This window comes from Mustela putorius, unplaced genomic scaffold (assembly GCF_011764305.1).
Source record: "Mustela putorius furo isolate JIRA1106 unplaced genomic scaffold, ASM1176430v1.1 tig00000129_pilon_pilon_pilon, whole genome shotgun sequence".
NCBI classification, from domain to species: Eukaryota; Metazoa; Chordata; class Mammalia; order Carnivora; family Mustelidae; genus Mustela; species Mustela putorius.
This window is the reverse complement of record NW_025421290.1, coordinates 18,853,042-18,866,153: the sequence shown is the minus strand read 5'-3', so window position 1 is coordinate 18,866,153 and position 13,112 is coordinate 18,853,042. Positions and strand designations below refer to the sequence as shown.

The 13,112-nt window shown below is 35.1% G+C and overlaps 1 protein-coding gene across 6 annotated transcripts in view; it reads right to left on the bottom strand.

Annotated features, from left to right (window-relative positions):
- Window positions 1-13,112, bottom strand: part of FUT8 (fucosyltransferase 8) — a 294,755-nt gene that overhangs the window by 22,012 nt on the left and 259,631 nt on the right. For all 6 annotated transcript variants that reach the window (XM_045070563.1, XM_045070567.1, XM_004738949.3 and 3 more), the window contains one exon: window positions 624-870. In XM_045070563.1, coding sequence (XP_044926498.1) covers window positions 624-870 — 247 coding nt within the window. The remainder of the gene's footprint in view (window positions 1-623; window positions 871-13,112) is intronic.

Genomic DNA, 13,112 nt, shown 5'->3' with positions numbered 1-13,112 from the left:
TTCTTCTTGGTCCTAGGATTTCCAGATACATCTCCCTGAACATAAGCATGAGACTGATTGCATATGTACATGATAACTCCCAAGTGGGCCAAGAGATAATTTTAAGTAATAATTTTAACATTATCTTACATTATAAATAGTCCTCTTATTCTCAAAAATAGCTTCCAAGACAGAAAAGAAAACAGAACATCAAAAAAATGCAAAATAATCACTAGTGGTAATTAATGAAGCCTAACAAAAAGTACAATAGAAAAGCTATAAATGTGACAGCTTCATCTCATGGCCTTGTTAGGATAAGACATGAGACTTGTGTAACATTCAAAATACTCTCAATAAAATAAAATTTTGCTAGCTTCCCTAGAAAGACAGCTAATTTCAGAAATATGGGTTTAATATATTTGTTGAATGAATACATAAATAAGTGAACGAGGGTAACAAAGTATGATATCTAAGTGAACAAAGGAAGAATGATCTCTTCATGACCTAGGGGGAACTCTGGAACATCTGTATTTGGGTGGGGCTCTGAAAATTAAACTACATATCATAAAGTTTACAATATAGTATAAAGTATACATATCTCTGCTACCACATATCACTTTATGAGGAATAAGTCAGATTCTTACCCAATAACTGGATGTTTGAAGCCAAGCTTCTTGGTAGCCTCTTCTATTTCCTTTTCTAGCCAAGGTTGTGGGCGGATCAAGTATTTGACGAACTGGGACACCCACCACACTGCAGGATCACCATGGACTCGTACGAGCCGATCTGCAAGGTCTTCTGGTACGGCCAGGGGTAAATACGGTGGACGAGGATGGAGACTGTCCACAATGGGGAGCTCAACCACCTGAACATTTTTGTCCTTGACTTCACCTGCGAGAATATCAGAACGTACCATCACCATACTGCTTTCCTCATACAACTACCATTTAAGAAGAGCTCACTCTGGATGCTTTCATCCTCACAGCCACTCTAAAGCAGTATTAAAATTCTCTCTTTCCAGAGGCAGTTATTCACTTGCCCAAGGTACTAGCACAGAAGTGACAGAGTTAAATTTCACATTTAGGCTGGTCTGCCTCTCAACTCCATGGTGTTTTCTCTTTTTTCCCTGTCATAACATAGCTGCCATATGAACACCTTATACCCCAGATAAGGACGCATCCAGCACTCAAACTATCTAATCAGAGAATAGCCATACAGCTGGTGAACACAGCCAGCGAGGCAAAGTTCTGTTTTTTTTTAATTGTTTTTGAACTAGACAATAAAGTGTTCTCAAAACTTCCAGATTGTCATTACAGCAAATGGCTCTTGCATTACTTTCATGATATAGGATAAAGATTCTAGAGATACTTAAAGATTATAATTATAAATCAAGCACTTATATCTTTTAAAGAAAAGAAAAAGGTAATTCTGGTCTTTTTTTTGGCCCAATTGTCTTTATATTTTCAATTATGATAACAATATAATCTATGTTGATTGTTTACCTAGATATTAATTTAAAGTTAGAACAGAGACTAGATGCTAATTTTTGAAGAAGATGAGTAGTTTCAGAATCCAATTTCTACATATCACTACTATTATTGCCATTCTGTCAATTTTATAATGCAATGAGATGAACATCCCAAAATGGGATAAGCCAGTGACTTTAGAGTTGAGTTCACATATTGAAGACCACATAGTAATAACTAGAAGACACAAAGACATCAGGCAGAGAAATTTCACAAATATAAAATGTACTGAATTAACACTTCAATAACAGAAAATATTAACCTGAACATATAAAATAACTCCACTTAAGATGTTATCCTCAGAATCACAGTTAATCACTGGACCATTAAAAAAAGAATGCATTTATAGAGAATAAACCTAGAATATGTTTAAAATGTATTCACTAGAACACAGTCCTCAGATTCTGGGTTTTTTATTTGCACATACGTAAAATGTTTAAAGGTAAATTATATGGCCTAGGAAAGTAATCACTTAAACCAAATGCATGATTATTAGAAAACTAGTTGGTCTAACTAAAAAATTTAAAAATGTCTGGTTAATATTCTCTCTCTGATATGTAAGATTCATTTCAGGATTCTTAGACAAAGCCCTTGAAACATGACATTTGCTGCACGAATAAATGGCAATAAAAGAAATTTACCACCAGTATTGCAATTCATCTAGGGTGTCAGTTAAGAAAGAGATGGGCACACACACAAAAAAGGGGGGGCCGGGGGGGGCACCTTATCAGATGAGAAGCTGTAATTAAGGGGAGGGGCACCTGGGTGGTTCAGTGGGTTAAGCCATTGCCTTCAGCTCAGGTCATGATCTCAGGGTCCTGGGATGGAGCCCTGCATGGGGCTCTCTGCTCAGCAGGGAGCCTGTTCCCCCCCCCAACCCCCACCATTCTCTCTGTCTGCCTCTCTGCCTACTTGTGATCTCTGTCAAATAAATAAATAAAATCTTGGAAAAAAAAAAAGAATGTATGGGGAAAGAGTGAACTACATTTTAAGTTAAGCTCTAATAATTTCCCTAAGACAAGGGAAACTGGGGTGCTTTCTCTGATATCAGGACATGATAAGAGATGTAGTACATAAATGAGAGGGAAAAAAAAGGAAGAATGGAAAAATCTAGCCTCTCCTATATGATCATAAACAAGAGCAAAATTAATAGGGCTACCTTCCTTTTGTGATTTCTTCCTAACAAGGTTATTCTAAATGCGCTGTGTAACTAGCTCCATCTTTCACTTATATAGAAATATTACCCTGTCTGATTGCCCCAAGGCCTCAGCTTTCTTACAGCTAGTCCTACCGATAGCTTTCAGATATAAATGAAAACTATGCTTATACCTTCAGGACAGAGAATTCAGTTTATTTTTGTTGATTCTTTGTTCATTCATTCATTCAGTTGTTCAAATATTTATTGAACACTGCTATATTCCAAACACTGTATGAGGCAGAGTATACAATGACAACACAGCTCTTACTTTCCAAGATTTCTAGTTCAAAATCCTCTCCCAGAACTGACTGCTTTCAGTAAGAGAAAAATAAACGAAACAAAATACCGTCACCAAAACCCACACTATTAAAATGATATCAATACTCAACTGCCTAGTACAATATTACAAATTTATCATTTTCATATCAATACCATTTTCATTCATATAAAAAATAAAAGTTTAGCTCCCTCAATAATGATATATTTCAAAATAAATGAAAATAACACAGTACATGTTATGTTAGAAGTTTCCTTTTTTAACTTGGTTTACCACCTAACATTTTTTATTCTACTGGTATACATATCCAAAAGAACTTAAATCTGGAACAGATCCTAGAGATAATTTTGTTCAGTGTTTTCTAAACTTCAGTCATTTATGTATGAACTTTATAATATTTTCATCATATCTATGCATTGTCTGTACTGTTTAATGTTTTAAAAATTCATTTTAAAACCTCCATGGTTTTATTTTATAGATGCCAACTTCACTGAAAACAAAACCATAGTATTAAATTCTATATAGATACTATTCCCTATGGAGGGCTCTGAGCCCAAGCCAGATTTCTGTTTAAAAAGGAGATTATCAGTGACATTAAAGGGGTATAATTGCTTTTTCCCTTATATCGCCTAAGAGTTTGAAACCAAATGAAAGACAGAGAAGAATAAAATAGCAATTAAAATACCAGCTTGATTACTAATAAGGATAAACTACAGAATGTGGTTCTTTGTTTTGGATTTTTGGGCTTTTGGGTTTCCTAATAGTTTTTCCCCAGCCTTATGTAGAGTCTGTCAACCATAGCCTCTTACCCAGGGGAGGAGGAGGAACATGCCTTCTGAGAGGGGGCTGTACCACGAGAGAAGCCAGAAATGGCTGTGCCTCACATGTTTGGTTCCTTTTCCTAAACTTACTAGTTGTACACTACTTTCCTTCCAAGTGGAAGGGAAATGAAGTAAACAAAAGAAGCAACTTCAGTACTTTCCCCTTGAAGTAACAGAATTTTTTTTTCTTCTATCGAAACTCTTGAGGAATGGAAGATTCCCAGTACTTGTTCCTACCCATCTCTACCCCTAAACAATTATCCAGTGTTAAAGAACTATTAAAGATATCTTGATACCAAATTGAGAATTTTTCTGACATAATTAGAAAGACTGAAAAAGCAACTTTCTCAACTATGTGATTCAATGTTTATTTTAATCTTTTATCAGGAAATTATCTGAAATACTTTTTAATCTCCAGTAATCTGTGGTAGGTTCATAGTTTGGGAAATACATTTTTACTTAAACTCCTTCATTTTACAGAGGATATAAGCTAGAGAGGATAAGTGAATTTCTCAAAGGTAATAAAGCTAACAAAAAGGCCAGGATTAAACTCTAGTGTTTACTACATTACTTACATTACATTCTGCTTTCTGGAACCTATATATATATTTCATAGCACTTAAGTATGTCCCCTTTTGATCAACCAAATAAGACTTTATTTAGTGTTGGGGGAAAAAAAAGCAGCACTGCATTAACCTCCTGACATACAAAAGTCAGCACTATGCATTTGGAAAGAATCACAGCAAACTAGCCTAGGTATTAGATAATTGACTGCCTCGTTCAACTTGAACTGATATGGTCATTATTCATTATTTCAGAGACTCATTTTCAAGACTACCTCTTCTTGTTGCTAATTCTGTTTTATAAGGTCATTCTCTTTGCTAAAGGCACGGAAGACTCAATAGGCTTGTTAGTATACTTAGAGCCTTCTGCCAGTAGTAGATTGCTCTTTGACAGGGAACATCTCCACAGCTGCAGGCAAGTATCTCCAGAGAAGCCCTCTTCCCTGCTGCTCAATTCATAGCAACCCTATTTTTAAAAGCATTACTCTGTTATCATTCCATGTACCATAAGACAGAGACACTAGCCCTGGAATTAGCCAATTAGAATTATAAATCATTAGTAGATTTAATAGAACGATCTTAACATCTACCATGAACGAATAGATTCTGCTATAGTGAAAAATGTTTCAAAGATTTGGGGTTCTGGTCCATGAGATTTCTTCTCCATTTACTGTTTTCTTTTCTCAGTTGCTACTTAGTGACTGTATCACTCTGACTTGTGAGAGAAACAGAACTTAGAGGAGAAAATCCTCTGAAGACAGAATTCATACAGCCAGGCTGGTCAAAATAAAGAGGTTTGGAATAGGGTTGCCAGATGGAAAAAATCTCCAATAAGACATCACTACCTGGAACTTAAATTTCACTTGGGAGGAGGAGGGGATTATAAGCAACACTTTGGCAATTCTGAACCAAAAAAGCAATCTGCTTTCTGGTCTCAAGACTCCTAAGGCAATTTCCTTCAATGCCCACATATGTCCAGACTTTCCTCAAATAGGTACAGATGGGTAGAATGAGGTTTTAATTCCCTTTCTAGGGGTTGCCTTGAATGGCTATAGCTGGTAAATGCCATCATACCCAAGAGCCTTTCCAAAGACTGTGTCCACTGCTGAGGCTCACAGCCCTCCTTGAGGCTGGGCCAGGGGAGAGACATCAAACAAGTACAGTAAAGCAATTGCCTATTCGCACAGTACCTTCACTATAGTGCATAGTGATTATGAGTATGGGCTTTGGAATGACAAAAATTCATGTTCAAATTCTCACTTAACAGTTGTGTGACTTTGGGTAAGCTACATTTAACTTCACCCCTATTTCTTCCTCTGGAAAACAGCATTGATAATAGTACCTTATTCATCTGTAAAATGGGATTAATTATAGTATCTTATTCATCGAGTTATTTTAAGGATGAGATATTACATGGAGAAAGCTGACCACAATGCCTGACACATAGTAATTCTCAGAAAATGTTACTTCTTTACCCTGGGATCAATTCTGCTGAACAATTCTCAAGAACCTAGCTAGAGTTTGGTCAAGGAAGAGATTATGTGCCAAAATATATTCTTTGAAAAGTAATCAAAGTTCCCAATTTCAGTGAGCCAAAGATATACTCCCAAATATACTAGGTATAAGGAGATAGAAGATGTACACCCAAAGTAAATCTTATCACACTGTTTATCATAGGCAATAGAGCAATGAGCAGCTTTTAACTTTTCAAAATATTCAACAAATGTTCACTGAAGAGTAGGGACTCTGGCTCTCTGGAAGTTCTGATATCTTATTATCACTAAACTGACTTGACCAAAATTCTGTCCTACACTGAAAGCACAGAATGACAGTAAATTGTCTAAACTAGTAATATGTATCACAGCAGAGAATTTGTATGCTTAAATTATATCTACAAAGACTTTCTGGACTTCTTGGATTTATATTCTTCAACACTTTGTGGCCAAATATGACTGCTTAAATTCTTACTTAACTCTCTGAGACTTGTTATGGAGGTACGAGTAAAAGGAGATCAAGGCTGAAAGCTAACTAGCTGTGGTGAGACCTCTAGAGGCACGGGGGAATTTTCTTGATTTTACTTGGGACAGAGTAAGATGGACATTAAAAAAAAAAAAAAATCACATAAATATGAGGTATATTCTTCGGGATTTTTAACAATGATGACCTTAATAGTTATATCTTCATTTAATGACTGAGCTCTGTTCTCATTTATAATATGGAGGAAAGATACACTATTAAAAAGTGAACAGCTGGGCTACTTTCTTTTTGTTGTTTCAACCACTGCGGCTGATAGAGATTTCTTCTTGAACTTGAATGAGCAACTGTCGCCTGCCATATGAATTCCATCACTGCTCTACTTAAGCAACAACTCAAAAGACTGTTATTACTGCCAGTTTGAAGCCTTCAACAAATTGAGTAAAAGTTCTAAATTCAATCATATGAAACAAAGTGCAGTGTTAGCAACATTCTTCAGAATTAGCATATCACACTATGGGAATGACTGTACAGCATTCTTATGAGGTATTTTCTGCTTTTACTAGTACAGGAATGCCTTGCAGAGGCAACGAGGCTCATGGTTCACCGACCTCAATGTTATTCTGACAGACTGGATATGGGACTAAAAGAATGGCTAATGGAAAATATGTAATATCTTAGTGAGTTATGCAGTTCAGGATAAGGCAGGCAGGATAGTGTCAAAAGAAAAAAGACCAAAGAGATTTTTTGCTTCATGCCATGGAACAGAAGGCTCCCTGCAGTCATTCCGCATGTTTCTGAAACAAATTTAGTCATTTAACTTTTATATACATATATGTTACTTTGCCAAGATTCCAGACAGTCCACAGACAGCTTGCTCATAAATGGGACAGTGCCAATTGTTTCTCTGATGAGTCACACTGCATTGGCCCTATAACTCCATGTAGAGATTTGGAAGAGTGTTCTGGTTTTTTGTTTTTTATTTAAATAATTTAGTACTTTTTCTTAACTTAGAAACTCCTTCTAATCCAAGGGATCCCAAAGAATTTTAGAACAGCTTTTCTCATGGGGAAGAAAACAAGAAAACAAAGGAACGGAAAACAGAAATAAAGATAAGGGTTAATTTCATCAAATTATTAAAGAGCCAAACCCCAAACTCTCTTTCCCCCATTCTCATTAAAAAAAAAAAAAAATCACAATTCCACTTTCATATTCCTCTTACACCTTCACTACAAGTCACTCACCTTGAAAGATAAAGGCAGGAGGAACAACCTTCATAATAATAGTATTTTATCCCTTGAGGATTCCTCAAAGAGATGACTGAGTAGAGTCTATTGTTGGGCCACGGGATCTCACAGGATAGCTGTCAGTTGGCATGCTGTGTTCCCTTTTGCTTTGGGGGAATTCTATAGCAGCCTTTGTAATTAACACTTAGTTGGAGTTAAGAATGCAAAGTTTCATGCTGGATTTACAGTTCCTTGTGATTTTTTCTGCTAAATTAGCATTCAAATGTAAAATCAGGAAGGCCTAATTTGAGTTTCCTGATAATAAAGTATAGGTCAATCCTAATACCCTAAAACGAAAGAATTACAACTAGAAATTCTGGCTATTCCCTGAGGGAAGAAAATGAAAATATAGTCATGTTGGAAGAAGAAAATCCTAACAAAACAGTTAAGATTTTTGTGAGATATTAGGAGAAAGACAACAAAATTGAGTGTAGTATTACCATGCTAAAGCACTCTACAAATTGCTAATCAAACAAACATCTTGTCTACTAAACCATTTCTAAAATAGCCCCTGTCAGCAACTTTAATTAAAGGCTAACATTTATTGAGCACCAACTACATGCCAGGTAATACACTAAATCTTTTCCATATATTATCCCAAATAATCCACAAAGTCTTATGAAGTGAGTACTCCCTTATCCTCAATTTATAGATGAATTTAAATAACTTGCTCAAGGTCACCCAGGTAGCAGTCAGACATTCTGATCCCACAATTTGAAGTTTTATACCACCTTACTCCATTACCTTAAAGTTCCACAGAAAACAAAAGTGACTCTACATGGAATTTTTTTAAAAAGGAGGGAGGGGTGGGGCTCCAGGTATGAGTAAGGTAACAACCAATAGGTAAGGTCCAGATCTCTCTCTACAGCAGGCACTAGATTAAGGAATTTAATATTAAGGACAAGCTTCAGACACCGATCACATGTACACATATAAAGCAGCTAGATCATGGCTAAACAAAACAACTCAATTCATTGTCATTTTGGGTTCATAATGAGATTCCTGAAGAAACAAAAATACCTAAAGACACATTATCTCAAATTTAAATTATTTTTATGAAATAATTAGGATGTTTTTAAGTCAACTTAAAACTCATTGTTAAGGATTATTAATACTTCACAATTTGATTGTAAAGAGAATATGAATTAGTCAATCTTTGACAGTCTCTTTTCCTAATAATTATACAATAGCCCTTTCATGAAAGAGAAACAGCCTACTTCAGAACAAAGAATCTAAAAAAGCAGTTATCATAAAGAGATTTATTAAATAGGTAAAACACTCTTAACATCTATTTACATACTTATTTTCAACTATTAAACATTAAAGCAAAGATATTTTGCAGTCTAAAATATGTCTGTTTTTAAAAAATATTTCGGAAAAAGAGGAATCCTCTTGCACTGTTGGTGGGAATACAAGTTGGCGCAGCCACTTTCGAAAACAGTGTGGAGATTCCTTAAGAAATTAAAAATAGAGCTTCCCTATGACGCTGCAATTGCACTACTGGGAATTTACCCCAAAGATACAGATGTAGTGAAAAGAAGGGTCATCTGAACCCCAATGTTCATAGCAGCAATGGCCACAATATCCAAACTGTGGAAAGAGTCAAGATGCCCTTCAACAGTTGAGTGGATAAAGAAGATATGGTCCATATATACAGTGGAATGTTATGCCTCCATCAGAAAGGATGAAAACCCAACTTTTGTAGCAACATGGACGGGACTGGAAGAGATTATGCTGAGTGAAATAAGTCAAGCAGAGAGTCAATTATCATATGGTTTCACTTACTTGTGGAGCATAAAGAATAACACAGGGGACATAGGGAGATGGAGAAGAGAAGTGAGTTGGGGGAAATCGGAGTGGGAGACAAACCACGGAAGACTGTGGACTCTGAGAAACAAACTGAGGGTTTTGGAGGGGAGAAGTGTGGGGGGTTAGGTGAGCCTGGAGGTTAGGTGGGTATTATGGAGGGCATGTATTGCATGGCCCACTGGGTATGGTGCATAACAATGAGTGCTGGAACACTGAAGAAAAATAAAATAAATAAAATGTAAAAAAATTCCTCCTTTAATTTCTTAAATGGTATATTGATAGATAAATAAAAATGAGCAAATTTCAATTTGCTCCTGAAGACCTTATAAATTGAAGTACCTACATCTGAGGATATCACCCAAAATTCAGGATATAACAGATGCTATCCAAAATGAGTCACAAAGTAAGTACAAATATTTTTTTATTTTTAGAAACAAATTTCAGCCTTGATTATTAAAATAATTAACTTTATTCATATCAGTGGAATTTCTAAAAGATTAAAAAAGACCAGAGAAAGGACTTTTAGAGGTGATACAAGGTAATTTTTAAATTAATTCAATAGATCATTTAGTTGAACATAAATGAATGGGGACAATCACAACTGTGTTTATGTACTAATAAACTCGCACAGTTAAACTACTAGATCTCAAGAACAAAGAGAAATAATATTTAGAGGGATAGATTTCTTCCAAGTAACAACATGATGATTCTTATCTATCTGAAAAGAGAACTGAGAGCTCTCTGTTCAAAGTTAGATGTTAAACAAGGTGTTCAAGAACGTGTTCACCAAATCTTAGAATTACGGATCTTTCATTGGTATCTGAAAGAAGTAGTTTAAGAATAAATAAAATAAAGTCTAATTTCAGACAATAGGTAGAATTCTTACAGAACTCCCTACCCCAAGAGAAGGTAACTTAAACCAGAAATGATGTTTGAGGTAAAATATGAATGTTCATACCATGACACCATGGGTGACAACGATATTTCCTATAAAATGTCATTGAGAACTGCTGTTAAATCAGAGTACTTAACTGGATTAATCAGTGCTATGACACTAGATGCCCTTCTTTTTAAATTTTTGTGTTTTTTCAAGATTTTATTTATGTATTTTTAACACAGAGAGAGAAACAGCAGGAGAGGGAACACAAGCAGGGGAGCGGAAGAGGGAGAAGCAGGCTTTCTGCTGGGCAGGGAGCCAGATGCGGGGCTCAATCCTAGGATCCTGGGATCATGATAAAAACTGAGCCACCCAGGCGCCTCCCAACAAATGCCCTTCTTAGGCTTCAGTGCAGAGGAAATTACATATATCAGATAAGAAGACTATGTTACATTTTGGCTCTAAAGCATGCTTTTTCTTTGTATACCAAAAAACCATTATTTCTTTTCCTTGCACTATGGAGATAAGAGGTAGATATACCACAGAAACAGAAAAGGATGAGAGGAAGAAGAATAGAATATTACTTATGCCCGGTGATAATGATTGTTTGGTTAGTGTAGAATATAAAATTCATAATATAAAGGATATTGGAGTTCTGAAGCTTGTACTACATAGTTGTTTTGTTAGAACAAATCTCGTACAAGACCATTTCCTCTTACCAAAATCAAACAATGAAAAAATTCTTACTGAGAAATGTTTTTAGCCAATGATCATTGATTGCAAAGAATAGAAACCCAGTCAAATTAACTCAAGTAAAAAGAAAATTGCCAAAAGAATACAAGGGATTTTGCCAAGAAAAAAAAAGCAGAAAGTACAACTCTATCTCAGGAGGTAGGAGACCTGCAATTCATACCATGTCTTTGTGGTCATGTGGTCTGAGTCAGCCATACCCTCCTTTCTGCAGCCTGATTCCACTCTTGCTCAGGGCCCGTCTTGTAGACATCAGCTTCAGTCTACAGAATTTAACAGCTTAGTCTCACCCTTAGATAAAATAGAGTCTCTGTCTTGTAAAATACTAACCTTTACTGAGACCATGTATTGGGTACTGTACATAATGCTTACAAACATTTTATCTTTTAATTATCAAAATGATACCATAGGGCAAGTATACTTATAGATGATTGGTGGAATATAGGAATATTATAGGAATAAAATAATATAATATAATAAAATAATATAATAGAGGTATCAGAATCAGAATCAGAATCAGAATCCAGATTCTTCAGACTCCAGAGTGCTCAGCTGTAAGATTAGATCATCTCTCCACAGGGAATCCTACACACCCCCTTAGCACATCCCAACCTAAAGGATTCGTTTCCCAGGGTGAGGTCACCACGTTGGCCTGTACAGCTGTGAGTGTGAATCTGTGTGTGTGCGTGCACATGTACAGGAGATGAGGAGTGATTACATGATAATATACAAGACAGAAAAGGCTATATTCCTTAAATAGGTGATGTTAGATAGGACATGGGGAGTTAATAACTGCTATGTAGTAAAACTTCAGCTTTCAGGAATTTAAAATTTTAGAAGTTTAACTCTTACAACACAGGGTAATCTTAAGAATCATCCATTTACTGCATTTACCAACCTGTTTATAATTGTTTTTATGTGTATCTATCTCCCCCACAAATCTGGAATAAGGACATAAACCTTAACCTATATACACTGTTGCTACAGCAACTACCACTATCCCAGGTACATAAAAAACACAAAATAAGTGCTTAGTTGAACAATGGAATTGAATTTAATATATAAAGTACTGTACTGTAATATATAAATATATAATTTAATATATAAAGTACTTTACTATAATATATAAATATATAATTTAATATATAAAGTACTGTAATTAATATAGAGTCTATAGTCTGCTGGAGGAAATAATCACTTAGCTAAGAGATCATCCCACCATTTAGCACCATAATCTCAATGTTAGGGGGAAATTTTTGAGATTTGAGAATATCACCAGTTTTCTTGCTTTACAATGCAAAATAGTCAATATTACTCATGTGCTGCCTTTATTTAAGAACTTTACCAGTCTTTTAAATAACAAATAGGTGGAGAACTGTATATAAATCCTCGCTAAGCTAAAACTGTATATAAATACTGTATATATAACACCTCTATTCTTGTTGTTTGTAAAGTACTTGAGAAATATATAGACATTCTGCTGTGGATCCACTGCCCATTTCTTAAGTAACCCTACTTAAAAAGGACATGGTAAGAAGAATATTCTTGCTTTTGTTATTCTGTTATGATTACATGTATACTCTTTCAGGAAGTTGAATCTAATTCCTTGGACCTAAAGTATTATCTTTGAGAGTGATATATACTATAGTTATTATTTAGTTATTAAATAATATTAGCATTTGTAGTTAATTTTGACATGATGAGAAGAGCCTGATGGAGCTGGTAATTGTGCTCAGGCACATTTTAGGTATGCTTTATTGTTTGAACAAAGTCTGTTCCTTCATTCAGAACTGTGTGGGCTTCACATTGTATAATTAACTTGAATTAGATAATGAAATTAATTTATAAAAATCTCACTTAAAATATTTATATCATAGCAGAAAATATACAAATTAAATATTACATTTAAAGCTAACATCGTCATATCTCTTGTTAATGCTATTTGTGATCATTACTATCATTCTAATAAGGCATAGTTGTACTTTTTTCACTTTCAGAGAATTTTCACATATTAATTTACTTGCAGCAAGCTTTCTGTTCTCCCTGAGGCCT